The sequence below is a fragment of the Brugia malayi genome (genome assembly GCF_000002995.4).
Source record: "Brugia malayi strain FR3 genome assembly, contig: Bm_v4_ChrX_scaffold_001, whole genome shotgun sequence".
In the NCBI taxonomy this organism is placed as follows: domain Eukaryota; kingdom Metazoa; phylum Nematoda; class Chromadorea; order Rhabditida; family Onchocercidae; genus Brugia; species Brugia malayi.
In genome coordinates, this window is record NW_025062479.1 from 18,165,575 (window position 1) to 18,182,082 (window position 16,508).

Genomic DNA, 16,508 nt, shown 5'->3' on the forward strand with positions numbered 1-16,508 from the left:
ATCAATCAGGTAATCCTTTTTGCTCACAGATATAAAATGAGAAAATATTTAATGCATATTACTCACTACCACACATGTTTCAGATCAATGATATAGTCTTATCCAGAAAAATCATCGAGCAGTTTTGGAATTCAAGAAAATTCCTTTATTTCAGAACTTTTTTTTTCGCTTCCTCATGATCACATCAATTCATCCTTAAGCTCGTGACAGCATATGATAAATAGACATTTTACTTTGAACATTTTACAGTAGTTACTCTCACATGAAATTGAGGTTGGACTACTGGATACTATAACCGAGCATAGATCATCGAGCTCGGAAACGTTTCTGAGATTAATGTTAAAACATCTAGGTCAATAACAGTTTTCACTAGGATCTGTATAGGTGAGCCACAGTTGATCACTGATGGGTGATATCACTTTCCCATTGAGCCAAATAAAGCTGGGCACTAGATAAGTCCTGAAGCTTGATCTAATTAATCAATATTTCCTGATTAGCCGGTGAAAAAGTTGAATCACTAATCATTATTTAAAACCTGACCGTGAATAAAAATAGCAAAAAAAAAAGACTCAGTATTTAAACTCGTTTAATTATTGAAAAGCTCTCAACCGGAACCATCTGATCTACAGCAATATTTTCTAGAAAAGTGCATTTATTCAATATTCCATATGTACTCATAAGTGTTGGAATGAACTGTCGGAATTAAAATATTTTTTTTGAAATTTCTTGTAATTTGCTAAGTTTTTACCCCGCCCAATATGTCTTTCAAAGTTCTGACCAAACCTTCAAGATGATATTAGTCTTTTATTGAATATTAATTTAAAATACTAGGGAAAATGAGTGACTGAAGAGACTTTGAAGGATAAGCCACCGGAATGTTATTCAAAATGCACAGCTTTAAATTAGCTGCACATGATCAGTTTAGGAAATACAGTAACTATGTTTCTATCGATTATAAAACTCTTAATAAGATAGAGGTGGTGGTAATGAAATACTGTGAAGGGTAAATATCAAAGTATGTTACAAAACAATTTAATTCTCGAGGATTAAAACGCTGGGATATGGTGGATCTCAAGGATCTCCAGAGTGAAAAAAGAATGAAAATTTATCCAATACGTAGAGCTGAGAATAGCAGTGAAATAACTTAATAATAATAAAGAATAAACTATAAGTTATACTAAATGGCAGAGAGTTCAATAATATAGTTAGTAGGAAGTGGAAAGAGAACTAATATGTTTATCTTATCAGGTGAGATAAGATAAATGAGCTTGTTAATTAGAAAGAAAAGTACAGCAGTTATGAAATGAGATGAGAGTGGATCTCTTGTCTAAAGTGGTATGAGATAAAAATTTACGCTAATGGAAAGACAAAAGAATAGAAGAAATGTTGCTGCAAGAAACAGGTATCAGAAACCTGCGGTATATCCTCAACTACTCGTCAGCGTGCAGCTGCTTCTCTCGAGTTATCGTCAGCATATTTAGTTCCGTTTCTTGTAGAGCTGTAGTTGCTGCTACTGCTCAGTGGCACTTCCCTTAGTTTAAAAATGTAATTAAAGTTTGTTACGTCAATTAACATTGATGATATGATATCATTTTTAGACTTGCTGGTTTTATTCTAAAATCACTAACATTTTCATATCTTGAAATAAACATACCAAGATGCTCAATGTATTTCTAGTAATTCAAAATGTATTAAATGACAATGGACAATAGTTTACAGAGAGTGTCAATTACTAATAGCTTCAGACGATAAGTTATAAGATAGATAAGTTAACTCAGAACAGAAAGGTTTGTGAAAATGTTCTGATATGAGTTGTCTGTGTTATGTACCTCGGAAACTATTTCGCTAATCACATTCAGACATTTATTTAATATGAAAGATATGAACTGATAGTAGTAGTATGCCATAAAATTTGTAAGAATTGAAAGCAGCTTTGAAATCTAAATAATTTTAAAATTATTTTGAAGGTCTTGAAAAGGTCGTGGGTTGGATCAAATGTGTCATTTAATGTTGCAGCAGGTGAGAAAGCTAGTTTATATCCTAAAATTTATCTATTTTCAATTTCTTAAGAACTATTTAGATTTAGGTTTAATGAACAAGACTATGGAAATGAGACAGAAAAATCAGATCAAATGTGTTGTCGAAATCTATACATTTAATTAATGCATCTACACCCCTTACGAGATAAATTTATTGCTGTTATAGAAGTGAAATTAATACTCCAAGTGGCACTATTTTTTAATGTTCCAATTCTAAATTTGTTGTCATATTTCGTTATAATTTCTATTTTTTTTTCATGTTTTTTTTTTCTTTTTCATTTAAAAAATTCACTTTTTTAATTTGAATTTTGCATATGCTTCAATCGAAATTGAAAGGTTTGAATGGTTAGTTCTCTGTTTGTAATAGAAGATGTAAAAAAGCACGTAAAATGCTCAAAAAAGAGAAAAACTTTACTTAATTTACGAAAAGGACATATAGTTCTAAAGTTGGCCGGACAAAACACTGTTCATATTCCTGACGTACCGGAAACCTGCAGTTCTTAATCGGATCTGTCAACTTTTCGAATTTATCTCTCATTTTTGCTTTCTAGGGCTCCCAATTTTTCCAAAGTCTTTGAATACGAATGGTTTCACAGCGAAACCTCTTTATTGGTCATTTGAATTAGCGCAGGTGTATAGTTGGTGTGTGGATGTGAGTGGAAGAGGTCAAGTGGGTTCGTAAACTAAGTTTGCTTTAGTTATGTTTCGTTTTTGTTCCGAAATTTCCAGTGAATGGATGCTCGCTGTACGTTTTATCAGTAGAAGTTATTGCACGAAGAGAAGATCTCTCCAACTTCATCTCCTTACCACCAATTGCTGTCCACTCTGTGATCATTTCAAAGAACAGCTTGATAGTTACATCTTTCATCAGAGGGAACTTACTTATCTTCTTCAAGTGGAAACTATCAACATAGCCAGCAACACAAATTTCGAGGTATTTTCTCCAATCCATCGTTTTTTTCTCCTCTCCTCGTCGACACTGTCCTCGTCTTCTCTTGTCCTTTTATTTGCAAGTACCAGCAACTGATATTAGATGATGCGAGGTGACAGAATGGACATTAAATAGCTTCAATACTTTTTATCGGTGGCAAATTACACATTAAGCACAAGGAAAGTTATTTTAATAGCACGAGATAGCATATGGATGAAGTAATTAAGAAGACAAAGTGATTAAATATGTATATCAAAATGATTGGTGTTCAAGTCAAGCAATAAGTATTTGGGTTACAGTTCTTTTTTTACATTTTCATTTGTTCATCTTTCCCGTTTGTCATTTTTATACGCTGTGTTGTTTATATCCTTACGTTTACATCCTTTTGTTTTTCTTTTTTCCGCACATTTTCCTCCATTACTATTAGAAGTCAAGACTATTCTAGATTTTACAGAATTACTTGCAGAAATACAAGTGTGATGTGCCAGTGCTTCTATTCAATGACGAAGTTCTGTTGAAGCATCGATTTCGCAGGGAAGAATTTGAGAAAGCTCTGGTTAGCATTTTGCAGTAGGTGACAGATGTGTGCATTTGTGGCTGTGCATGCTGGTGCTGGGACACATTCACATAAGACGGAAGATGTTTGCCTGAAAGCAGTATGCAAATCGAAAGGCGATATTATTGAAGCGGTTAAGGTTTGATCTTTATCTTTTCTTTTAGAGCTTTTTAAAGAGAATGCAATTATCTCTTTTCGTCGTCTTTCACGATTTATATTTGTGAAATAGAAATTTGAGATAGTGTTGAAGTGTCTGAGGCTTATGATTGACGATTAGTTTAGTGATTTCATGAGTACATATTATTTTCCAGGAACTTGAGAACGACTTTAGAACAAACTGTGGTTTTGGTTCAAACTTGACATTTGGTGGACATGTGGAATGTGAAGCAGCTTTTGCATCTTCAGAAGGTCAAAATTTATGTAAATTATCGTAACTTTTGAAATCTTTCAAAGTTCGTTTGGAAAACCTGAAAAAGTTAAAATTTGAAAAGGTATGTGTGGTCCCATTCAGGCTAATTGATCATGTTCTTCAGTACTTAAGTTAGATATTTGAGGATATCCTGATTTTAGACCAAATATTATGGGTGCAATTAATATGTTCCTGTTTAGGTCATGTTTTTGGTGCCGTTGGAGTGGTGTCTCGGCTGCGAAATCCCATTGAAGTTGCTGCAATGGTTGCAAAAGGTTAAATTTTCTTACAAACATTTTTCTTAAAATAAAATACTTGAGTTTATTCGTCTTTGGAATATATATTGCTGTCGTTCATTTTATGACTTCTCAACGGCTTCGTCAGAATTCTTGTTAGAAAGCTTTTGTGCTTAGTTTTCAGAACCATCATTGCAGAACAGTTGTGCGGTGACAAGAAATTTGTGCTGCCGACTGTTTTGGTAGGCAAGGGTGCTGAAGACTGGGCTCAAAAGCGTGGGATTACACTCTGTGATCCAAAATCATTAATATCAAAAAGGTCACAGCAACAATGGCAAGAAGCTCGAGAAATTGTGAAGGACTGGGAAAAGGAGACGATGGATACCGTAGGCGCTGTATCGGTAATAGCTATGCGTTGCTTGTGATTTAGATAAATCGGAGAATAAGTCATAACAGTGAAGTCTGCAGTAACTTATCATCATACAAAATTTTTTCACTTATTTTGTTCAGTATGAAAATGGTGGTTGTAATGCGGCATGCTCCAGTGGTGGAATTATATTGAAAGCTGAAGGACGATTAGGTCATACGGTTCAAATTGGTGGTGCTATTTGGGCTGACCAGAGGGATTCCAGAAGTATTGCAGTTGCACTTTCTGGCTGTGGTGAATACATCGCTCAAACATTGTTAGCAAAGACTCTTGCTGAAACCTTATTTAGTTGGTAAACGTTTCCTTCCAATAAAAGCCGTATTTCAATCTATGTTTTATCTGGAAAAATTGGATTGTAGTTCTGTTTCTTGAATTAAAGCAATAAGGAGACAGGCATTCTCGTATGGCTACTAGAAATTTAGTGTTAGCAAAATGTAGTAATTTCGTTCACATTAATTTAAGGTGATTTTTTGAAAAATCAGTTCAAGTTTTTTAGGAATTGTGAAGATGTGATTCTGGATAAAATCAACCATGTTTTCGATGCTGCATTTGTACATTCTCCGTATCTACAAACTCGAAACAAAAAGCACGTCCTTGCTGGTGGATTGGTGCTGTTTGTTGACAGAGGTATAGGGATGATTCAGTTATTATCAGAAAAAAAATTCAATTTCCGTAGATACTTTAAATCTTATCGCTATTAGAGACCGTGAGTCGGAATCTAAAGATTTTTACTCAGCCGAGTATACTAATACGTATCAAAAAAAAAAAAAAAGAAGTTTGGAAGACCGAATTCTCTTCACCTGATATGAAGCTGTTTTGTTCTACAAGTTCTGCATTAGGAATGTTGAAGTGTACTAATTTTACCTTCTGACTTATTTGTTCTGTGATATTGGCCAACATTGTAAGTGGAAAGTCCAAGTCTTCGTGACAACCTGATTTGATTGGAGGTTTTTGGCTTTCTTTCTCCAAAATCAAATCTGTAACGGAAGCTGGTCTGCAAAAATGCGAAGTTTTCTTTCACTGCTGAAGCTTCTTTTCATTATTCTGATCCCTGTTAATTGTCATCCTCTGGCTGATGAAAGTGAAAACGTTTCCAGCAATCTCATAACTGATCATCTCCGTTTCCACACGAAAATGCACTTAGAATGGATTTTGCTTTTTGGCTTTTTGCTGTGGGAGCTTTTTATCTCAATATAATCTGCATCGGAAAAATTGAGTCCTTGTAACTGACTTCACAGTATAATAAACTGAGGATTTTCTAGCTGGTTTCGATATTAGTGAAATTCAATTCAAAGAACGGCTTGAATAGAAAGATATTGCAAGAATTCCATTTCAGAAAGCAGGTGTGCAGAACTTGTTTCATTTCATAACACAATGGAATTGACTTTTGCGTTTTTTGGAAATGGAAATAAGATGAAGTACCGTTCTCGTTCATTTTCCAGTGATTTTATTGCTCATTCCTTTTCTTTAAGAGATTACATCAACTTTTTCTGATATTTTCTTTGAACTGCAAGTTGTTGATGCGGAGTTGAGATTATTTATTGTGTGGTTCTAAACTATTGCTTTGAAATAAAATATTCAGTTTTGATTATATCTGTTTCCTTCAGCAGTTTCTTAGTGCTTTCGACTTATCTGATGTTATCGGAAGTAATCAACAGCTGAACTTTAAGGTATTCCGAATAATTAGTTTCGTTTGAGCAATATGATATATGGTGAGAATCTGTGATAATATTGTGTGAACCATGCTAAGCTCATTAAGAACGCTGAACAGAGATTTACAAAACTAGACTTCTTTAACATATTGGTGCGTTTTGTGCTTGTTTATATTTTATATATTTGATTCAATAAATCTTTTGAAGAATGCATGGTTCAGCAAAGAAGTTTGTAATCCCTTCTCGAGATGATGACTTGTTGGAAGAAAGCGATGATTTTTACACGATTAGCAAACGTCCTCAACTAGATGAAATTATTTCAAAAGTGTTTCGTAAGTTTTACCCGTACTTTTTTATGAGGATAGAGGTCTTTATTTTGACCAAAATATTCAAAAATTAAGTTCATGAATGTGGGAGCGAGCAGCTTGCTAGAACTGGATTTTTCGAGTAACTCTAGTACTGAAGTATATTTTCGGAGTTGGAAGAAATATTATTTCGTTCGTCTGAAGAAATGTTAAATGATAAAACCAGCAATGACTTGTTGTCTCACTAAACTATTAGCTTTTTTTTTTCAGAATTTCACCACGATATAGATGCTGGCAGATGGTCGCGAGTCATTGATAGATTTGATCACTTATTTTTTACTATAAAGTTGGTCATTTTACGGTATGAATGGAGGGCGTATATTTCGATATTTGTTTATATTATATATGTCTAAATCTGTCATTAAAGAATAATTAATTATGAATTTCCTAAGTTTCAGCAGGATGGACTTCGACATTTTATTTGCCCATTTAGTATTCTATTTCATACTGATATCAAAATACATTGATATTTCTTTAGTGAAGTATATTTTTTTCGTCGTTAACTTATCATCCTATGTTCCGTTTCTCCACGATTGTTTTCAGACCGTTTTCCGAGGGTGAACCATGGCGTCTTCGCGCTCAGTTAATCTCGGTTTTAAATACGGGTATATTTTAATTATCCGCCGCAAGCTTTTTATTATTGAGTTCTCCTGAGTTTTGAAATGTTTTGCAAACTTTAAAATTTTTATTTAGGCTTAAAACTGACGTTAGACAGTATCGAAGAACTGTTACCAATGCTTACAAGTGAGGCGGAAGCTGATTTAGCGCAAGATTTATTTACTGAAAGAGAAATGCATGCGCGGGCATTTCTAATTTATGTATATTTGTTATGCCGACTTGCTGTACTTTTTGAAAAGGAATCGTGTAATCGGTTCGTATTAACTTCCTTCGATACAATCGTATTCAGCCGTAAACTTTCAATTTCTTAGATTTGCACTGTTATATCTGCTGCATGTAGGAATCATTTTCATAATTATTGCAAAAAAGGTGGAGTGTTAATTTGCTATAACTTATTTCGTGCTTCATTATTTGCCACAACGACTCTACAGTTTACTCTCTCTTCCGTAGTTAGATCAACTAATTCGTTGTTCAGTTCTTTTTTATTGAGAAGGTTTCCAATTTACGCATAGAAAATTATATTTGCACTTTCTAATAAATTTTAGACTGTCAGAAGTGTCGAGTACTAAGAAAGGCCGTAAAACAGTGTCAGATAAAGCAGATGATCAATATATGGTCCAGTGGACATGCGACCGAGCCCATACTTTGAAATTATTGCGCCGTGCATTTTCAATGAATAGTATCGATGCGCAAGGACGACGACGTAATACGGCTATTCGTTTTCTCTGGCAACCATCTATAGTACCTCCGGAATTGTTAAAGTATTCATCATGATCCTATAAAGATTTTAAAGCGTAGTTTACATTAGAAATCTTTGAAATAACCAAGTCGTTAAACTAATTTCAAAAGATGCATTTTTCAGTTTGGATGTGATATGCAAGTTTTATGAGATTTTGATTTAATGACATTGCCATGAATTTTTAATCAAGCACCAGGATTTTGTAATTTTTTTAAAGGATTTCGAAAGATTTGGCTTACAAATTTCTTGAAAACCCAGAACTCAGCAAAGTTAGTGGACGTGATTGGCTGCAAGCAATATTCGGCTACCTCAAAGTTATTTGTATTGATTACAGTGAAGTTGCTAGTGAGCATTTTACTTTTTTCTTTATTCAATAAAAATGATTTCTTAAATTCTCGAGAGAGAGGGAGTCAAAAGAAAAAGATTTATGATACTATGTGACTGAGTTCGTTGGTGAAAATACTGTACGAACTGCCTCACGAACGAAATTTCAGTTCACTTTTTTTTATCTCAGAAGTTGGTGCTAAACTGGTGAACTTGATGAAGCGTCTTGATTATTTGTCACTTTCTTCCTTAACTCAGTCACCATTTGTTGATGCAATCGAATCGGTTTCTTATTATGATGATATGGACACTCTTTTCCAGTCAATGCTTTCGGCACTTAGTAAGTCGAGTGTGAAATCATAAATTTTTATTTTAAAATGTAGTACTATATTTCAAAGAATATGTAGTACTTACATCATTTCTCGTTGATTGTAACACATTAGCTTGCATGTTTCTAAAATGGAAAAAAAGGATACTGGAGGCTCATCATATTTTCTAGTGGCAAAGTTAAAGTTAGTGCTGATAACAGTAATGTAGATACTCAGTTGTTTATGACCAATTTTTGAGTTTTGTTGTGTTGGGAAGCTTGTGTCATTATTATATTTGAAATATATGATTTAGGTCGCTTATCGAAAAGTGATTTTGCTCGTAGTGATGTATCAGCTCGACCATTTGCTTTATTTATTGTTTCGTTGGCCGAGAAGAAGCCATATTTGTTAAATAAACATATTGTCAATATTGCTCCGTTTCTATCAGATGATGTAACTTTCTCCTAATATTTGTCTTGTTTATAATATGCTGTTTCTAACAGAATTGAATTTCTTGTTTTTAAGGAATTTTGAAGATAGTGAACTATAAAACACGGTACACTTTCAGCCAGCTACTCTTCGTTGTGCCGTTCTTACTGCCTTTGTCGAGATCGTTATGGTAGTATATAAGGGAAATTTACCAGAAGGCAATTTTCGACGGTCGCGCGATCGGCTTCTCCTTCACTTACAGGTTTAACCAATAGTAGTAGTAAAATATCTTCCACTATGTTTTAAGAAAATGCCTTTTTCTCTTTTGTTTTTTCATTATTTCAGGACTATGAGTTTTCAAGATTTCTCAATTGTTTTATATTATTCATGTTAATTGAAATCAGTTAAAGGATCATACGGTTGATGTAAATGCAGTAGTGCGTTCTCGTACGTTGCAACTTTGGACGCGTTTGGCTCGTGCTTCACAAATACCGATAGTTTTTATAAGTGGTGGTCTTATTCGCGATGCCGGTGGTCGTTTGATCGATAAGTCGGTGTCAGTTAGGCGGAATGCCGCTACATTTTTAAGTGCCATTTTGGAATACAATCCGTTTGGAGCTTCCGTAGGTTACAATTTATTTTATGAACTGATTTGCATAATCTTGTCAACGATTGTTGCTGTAAATTCACGATGCTTTATGTCGTCTTAAGAGCAGTTCAGATTTGCTTTGAATGAAAATTTTTTTGCTAAAATTTTTACAGTTGAATGCTGATGATCTGGCAGATGCTATCAGCCGTCTTGAGGCAGAACGATTTGAATTGAAGAATACCAATCCAGGTGAGGAAAAGAGTAAAGACAAAAAATTGTTTTCTTTTTTGATCGGTCAAAAAACTTTATGCAAAAGTGCAAACTGTTAAAGATTAATGCATGACTGCTTATTTATGAGTAAATTAAATAAATTATAAGATTTGACAGGGAAGTACGGCATGTATTATTTCTAGGACATTTTCCTAATATTCACTAACAAAGTAGATTTATAGTCAGTTGCAATCATCTGTGTTCCTCTCTTACTGAAATCTTTTCCAAACCAGAATTATATATTGTTTTTAGAGAAGGAAGGAATCAGAAAAGCATGTATTGAGTGGGCATCTATGAAAGAAAATTTGATTCAGTGGATTACAAGTTCAGTTAAGCAAAGACTAAGCAAACAGAGTGCGGAGGCTAGTGAAGAAGAAAGTGTGGGCGGAGCCATTGATCAAAATGGGAATGAAAATGCCGCTGGTGCTTTTTATATTTAATGTTGATTACATAATCTAAATATTTTATTTTGTCGAGTTTTTAACAAATTATTGCTAAATGAACAAGCAAGTTTACAGGCGATACGGAGAACATTTATATTGAGATCAGTGAAACAAATGATATTGGAACTACCGCCAACGAATGCATCATTGATGATGATGTCACGCTCGAAGAGTATATTTTGATTTTTATGTTCATGAATTTTAGATATTCGTGGTCTCTATTGAATCCCAATTACATAAAGTGAACAAGTACAATTATCCGGTTGCTTTTTGGTTGTTTTCAGATTAATAACAAAAATCGTGCATGCTCTTGAAAATCGTGGAACATGCCGTGCGGCCATCGAAGTACTTGTTCGAGCAGCTCTCGATGGCAGATTTCCTACTGTTAACAGGCTTGTTTTTTTGGTTTTTGTTGTTTTGTTTAATACAAATTTGTATACTGGGTTACAGCGCCTAAACATTTGTTACTGATGGAAATTTTTCCATAGTTTAGGAATGGGACAGCTGATGAAATCATTAAGGAATGTTATGAATCGCTGCAGGTCTATTATTTTGGTATGGGTTTGACTTTGTAAATTGTTTTTCTGAATAGTTTCAAATAATGAAGTATCATCCATTAATTTACATTACTTAGATGAACATAAAAAGATGCAGTTAGCCGATGACGAAGAGATGCTTGAACTGGAAGACCGTATTGGAGATTACCAGAAAACGATGGAGGAACTGAACAATAAAATCAAACTGCATGAAGTGAGTATGAACAGTTTTTTACATCCAGGAATAAAAGTGATGCTTTGATAGATATGGTTAATAATGCTTTAATATTGGTAGAGATGATGTCGAGTTCAACCCAAATTATTACACATATTTTTAGCAAATTTATTCAAAATAATAAAATGATTTTAGAATGCTATAATGTTTTCATTGGAAATTGAAAACTGCATGAAACTAGCATTACGATCTGTAATGTATGGACAAGCTAATGAATTGACTGAAATTATTCACTTTATTGTGGAAGCTAATAAGTTTGGGATCCGTGGCTCGGAGAAAAGTGTTCGTGAACTGTTCAAGGTGGTTTGGAGGCGCGATAATGCTGTTAAAGAAATTATTATAAATGCTGCTCGAGATTTATTTATCTCTGCGAACAAGTCTGTTTTATTACTATCCGATTATATACCCTGTTCACTTTGAAAATCTGGAAGATCTCTTATTTTGAAGGAAAACGCCGTTTCTTTCATTCAAAACATTCAAAGTTTTTAATGAAATAATCTTTTATTCACTTATTTTGAGTGGAATGTTTACGACAAAATCGAACAAGAAAGCAACGCAGAAGTGAAATAAAGGAAGCCTACATCAAGATCTTACCTGTAATTACTTGTTAAGGGAAAAAATTATGTCATGAAATTACTATTTGAGTTATTAAGTGTAGGGTTAGGTACTTTTAATCACCAGTGTTTACTTCACTTTCACATGCCCTCAGACAGAACTGAGACATTTTAGGAATGTTTTTTGTTTAATTTTGTTTAGAAATCTTTTTGTGCAGAGATCGAGATGTAAGTGCACGGCGAAGTGCGGAAAATCTTATCAAAATAGTTCTTGGTATCGGTGAAGAAGAAAGAGTATCCGTTGAGGAGGTGGGACTATTATGGAATATTTTATTAAAATATTTGAAAAAACCTCATTGGTGTGGGTAGTTATGTGGTATTTTTTGGGCCCTCTTCGATTATTCTAAGTAATATGCAGTTGTACTATTTATTTTAGGTGCTTTGTTTGATGGCTCGGGAAAATCGCTGGGATATTGATTTGCTTGATGTACTCTCCGCAGTAGTATTTGAAACTCAAGGCGCATCTCGCATTGCAGCCTTGCGTCTCTTCTCTATTATATGCAGGTATTACTTTGCTGAAATAGTCTAATTTTAAAGATTTTGAGAATGGAGAACACTTTGTTATCACTGACTAATCGTTTTTTCTTTTTTTTTTTTTTTAGAGCTAACAAGGAATTTATGCGAGAAAGATTAAATTTTTTCGTTGAATTAACTCAACGCGAGGGTTTTTTTGATAATGATGATGGCACGTTAGCAGCCGAATTCTTTAATGCAATTGCAATGTTAGGAAGTACACCGAATATTAAAGATGTTGGCACTCTTTATGAATCACCGTTTCGTCTGACTGAAACACACCGCATCCTCCAATGTGTGCATGCTGTATTAGTACAGAGTAAGTTTTTATTGTCAAAATTTGGAGTTATCACGTTGTTCTTGTCTGGGTAGTTTTTTAAACTTATTGATTTCAAGTTAGTTGTATAAGGTGCATTAGTAGTCTTGCTAATTCATGATACAAATCTTTCAGATGTAGCAAATATATCATATAATTGGTTAATTATGATGCAAAAGGCAGTGAACACAATATTCTATGTAGCTACGAGACCATCTCTTTGTTGTCGACTTATTGCTAGTGGCTTAATGCATGAAGCAAAACGGTCGCTAGCGTATTTTTTCCTAAAGAAACGAGAAGTTGAACAGATTGAAAAAATTGACTTTGAGTTTGTTTGTTTTTTCTTCTTTTGTATTTTTTTTTTTTTTAAAGGATGTTGTTTATCTGTTTGTTAGTTTTCAAAAAAGAAATAGTTTTTGTTTAGAAATCCTCCAAACAGTGCAGATGTTGATGAGTTTGAAGACCTGCTAACAATGGGAAAAGAGCAATTACGAGACAGTAGCGAAACTGAGGATGAAGAACTAATTGCATCACAGAGTGTTGGTCTTGTTGGCAACGACAGTCTGTCGAGGATGAAAAAGAATGCGTTGGAATTAATGGATAAAGATAAGGAACAATCCTTTCTGGCTTGGGAAACAGTGGCAGAACGAGTTTGTGCCTTTGCTGGTCAGGTTAGTTAGATTTTAGACAGAGGCGAAGATTTAAAATATCAGCAGAATAATGCAGAAGTATAAGCAAAAAACAAGTGATGAATAATTATGATAATGGCAGCGTGATGCATAGTGACAAGGGAATGATTTTGAGGTTGCTTTGAAAACGTTAGTCCATACTGATGTATCCTTCGTGGCCGAAATGAAAAGAAAAAATGAAATCTTGCATGACATTCGAACAAATCTGAATGACATCGTCCATAATAAATTGGAGAGGGCAAATTGTGTTGAAGAGTTTTCAACGAGCAGAATTCTTTCAACATTGGAGGCTGAATCAGTTGAAAGGCGGGGTTTTTTTGAAGCTAATGAACAGGAAGAAGGCGATCGCTTGGGCTTAACGGGTTTGTGATTTTGTCTTAACTCTTATATCAGTTTTAAACGTTAATAAATAATCTCGTGGATACCAGCACTTGTGTTTGTCGTACATTACTATTAGTTTCATCATATTTCATAGGATATACTACATCTTTGACTCTGTAGTCTGATCTTAATCAGGAGGTGACATACTTTTTCTTTTTTTTTTTTTTTTTTCAGGAATATCGGAAGAAGAGCGCATTTTAGAGTGTGCACAACGAATGTGTGAAAATGCTGTGTCACGTAAGGGCTCATTACTGCATCGTTTAAGCAAATTTTTAGTTGCAGTTGTAAAATCGAAAAAAAATACATGTTCAGAAAAACTTCGTTCAACGGCAATATTGGCATTATCAAAATTCATGCTTCTAAGGTTTGTTGCAAACGCACCTTAATCTTGTATTAATGATGCACTCCAGATAATGACAATACCTATGTAATGTTGTAAAGTTAATAGAATTTTCCAATCTTTTTTTCTTTTGTATATTATCGTTTCCATTACAGTATGAAAACATGTGTGCGTTTTATGCCATTATTTCTGGAATACTTCAAAAATTCACCAAGCTCAGAATGCCGTAGCAATTTAATGATTGCAGTTGGTGATTTATGTTTTCGTTTCCCGAATGTGATCGAGAAATATAGTGAACATCTCTATCATGGGTTAGCCATTTTATATGTTAGGAAACTTTTTTTCTTAAATAAACTTCCTCATAGCTCCGATTATTCCTGTAAAATCTAAATATAACTTTGAAACACTATCGATATCCGATTTCTTGCAAATGTTTATTCGCTCTTAGAATAAATGATAAAGATGATTATGTGCGGCAAACTTCCATTATCATACTGTCTTATCTTATGTTGAATGATATGGTAAAAGTGCGTGGAACAGTTGCCGACCTGGCGCAGTGTGTTAATGATGAAAATGTTAATGTTGGGCAGCTTGCAAAATTCTTCTTTTCGGAACTTGCAAAGAAGGTTTAGTTTAGAACTTTTAAAACGTTTTTCTAATCCTTTTTTTTCCCAAATTACTGTTTATTTCATTTGACTTCACAAGAGCCGCTGATCTCATGCCACATCTTCATTTCTTTTTTAACCAACAGCAGTGGAAAAATATTTAGCAAGGTAGTCAGCAGGAGAAAAATGTGAAACTTTGACATCCCTTCCATGTAAACTCTTTGAGAAATTACAATTTTTTAATATAATATTTGAAACAACTAAAACTGTATTGGTAAAATTACCTAATTGATTAAAGTGCTTATTTTCAGGGGAACATTCTTTATAATTTGATGCCTGACATGATCTCACGTCTTTCGTCTAATGAATCAGTGACTATCGATGACTTTATAAAAATTATGAAGTAACTTTTTAACAAGTTCTTGGAATAAATAATAAACCATATGTTCATAGATCCAGTTACTTTTGTTACTCTTAAAAAAACCTCTAAATTATGCCGATTATTTTGTGTGTCATAACTTTGTATTTCCAGATTGTTACTCGCATTTATCAAAAAGGATAAGCAAGCTGATAGTCTGCTTGAGAAATTAATACAGCGCATGCAGGGAGTTGTTAACAAGTAAGGAATAATTTCTTATTTCCAACTTTCTTGGTACAGTTTTCGTTCTAAAATAAGTTAACTTGTCGAGTTTTTTTTCAGAGATGGGCTATTTGACACACGGTTGGCAGAATGTCTATCACATTGTATTTCTTGCCTTCCATTAAGTGAAAAATCGTTCCGTTTCATGGCGGAATCGCTACCGGCTTATTCAAATTTGTTAGTTTTGGAATGTGTTTTTACGAATTTACAGTCAGCTGTTCTCCACTTCAAGAAGTATTCCGTACGAAACACAGAGCTTAAGGTTTGAAAACTATTCTTAGATTTTATATTTTCTTTTTTTCTTGTAATTTCATTAACTTGTTTTTCATTCACTGGCGCAAAAGTAAACTTACAGGGAGAAGTGGATGATTTTTTGGATTCGCTGACTAAAATGCATCGTGATAAACAGGAACATGAGGGCATCGCTAATCGAGGATTGATTCATAGAGTAAGCTTCCATGTTTTATTTCTAAATTAGTCGATTAAGCTTGTGGAACAATAGGCCTGGTGAGTATAGCTTGCACAACTCTTCTATTTAGAATGAGGTGCAGAATATCAAGTTTAAATTATATATTAAATTATTATAATTTTTGTCTAGGTTTTATCACTTATTCAGCATGTGACAAGTTGGCCAGGTTTCTGTTTCTTATTTGTGAATAATATTTCTATGTTTTCTCCCAAATAAGTTGACGTTTTTTTTTTTTTCAGAAGAAGTGCAAAGTACCACTGAAGTTAAAGAAAGTTCGCTGAAGCAGTGTTTATTGTACACAAAGATAAATATAAGAATACTAAGTAATTAAAATTCTGTTAACATAATATGACTAACATATTATTCAACATGTAGTTATTGTGAGTAACAAAAGTTTTCACTTTTTTATAAATGCTTTCTTTATTTGCTTGTTTTTTTTTTCTCATAACTGTAATCATCTACTTATTTTTATGTGTATTAGCGTTAAGATGCCAGTCAGTTCTAAAGTATTTATTTTGAATTTTTTGAATTCAAAATAAACAATGGAGTGGACATATATGGACTTCTGAACATTTATTGTGGTTATTTTCTTTATTAAGATCTTCGAAAAATGCATGATTATAGTTATGAAGTTCGTTTTAATTATTGCTACTAACAGCTATTTTGACGTTCCTGCTATGTAGCACAGTGGGTTGAGAGACTCTTTTGTCATTAAAAAAGTTGTTTTTCTGCCGTAAGAATCGACTATTCTTAAATGTGCACACTGCAAGAAGATGTAATGGAGCATTTCCTATGTGCTAACGTCATAAATGTATTTTGCTGGTATTTCAGGAAT

General features: G+C 33.7%; 2 protein-coding genes across 3 annotated transcripts; both read left to right on the forward strand.

The window, feature by feature from the left end:
* Positions 1-3,551: 3,551 nt before the first annotated feature.
* Positions 3,552-6,092, forward strand: Bma-dpy-28 (Uncharacterized protein; the record flags this gene model as incomplete). Its single annotated transcript, XM_043075281.1, has 7 exons — positions 3,552-3,665; positions 3,838-3,934; positions 4,136-4,210; positions 4,370-4,572; positions 4,682-4,890; positions 5,095-5,225; positions 5,935-6,092. 7 exons carry the CDS (start codon positions 3,552-3,554, stop codon positions 6,090-6,092), a joined length of 987 nt encoding a protein of 328 aa, XP_042931215.1.
* Positions 6,093-6,458: 366 nt separating this feature from the next.
* On the forward strand, positions 6,459-15,954 carry Bm398 (Uncharacterized protein; the record flags this gene model as incomplete). 2 transcript variants are annotated; one of them, XM_043075282.1, is made up of 31 exons in its annotated part: positions 6,459-6,582; positions 6,826-6,901; positions 7,159-7,220; positions 7,309-7,486; positions 7,779-7,994; positions 8,190-8,317; positions 8,487-8,636; positions 8,918-9,057; positions 9,173-9,295; positions 9,444-9,656; positions 9,796-9,871; positions 10,145-10,315; positions 10,411-10,507; positions 10,620-10,727; positions 10,829-10,890; positions 10,970-11,085; positions 11,242-11,483; positions 11,879-11,969; positions 12,097-12,224; positions 12,323-12,552; positions 12,685-12,877; positions 12,974-13,220; positions 13,354-13,600; positions 13,794-13,983; positions 14,115-14,270; positions 14,408-14,585; positions 14,876-14,967; positions 15,097-15,183; positions 15,265-15,466; positions 15,560-15,652; positions 15,913-15,954. In XM_043075282.1, the coding sequence occupies 31 exons, from the start codon at positions 6,459-6,461 to the stop codon at positions 15,952-15,954; spliced, it is 4,458 nt and encodes a 1,485-aa protein (XP_042931216.1). The 2 variants fall into 2 exon arrangements, with proteins under 2 accessions (XP_042931216.1, XP_042931217.1); XM_043075283.1 differs by lacking the exons at positions 6,459-6,582; positions 6,826-6,901; positions 7,159-7,220; ... (3 more) ...; positions 8,487-8,636; positions 8,918-9,057 and having other exon boundaries at positions 9,221-9,295.
* Positions 15,955-16,508: the final 554 nt, after the last annotated feature.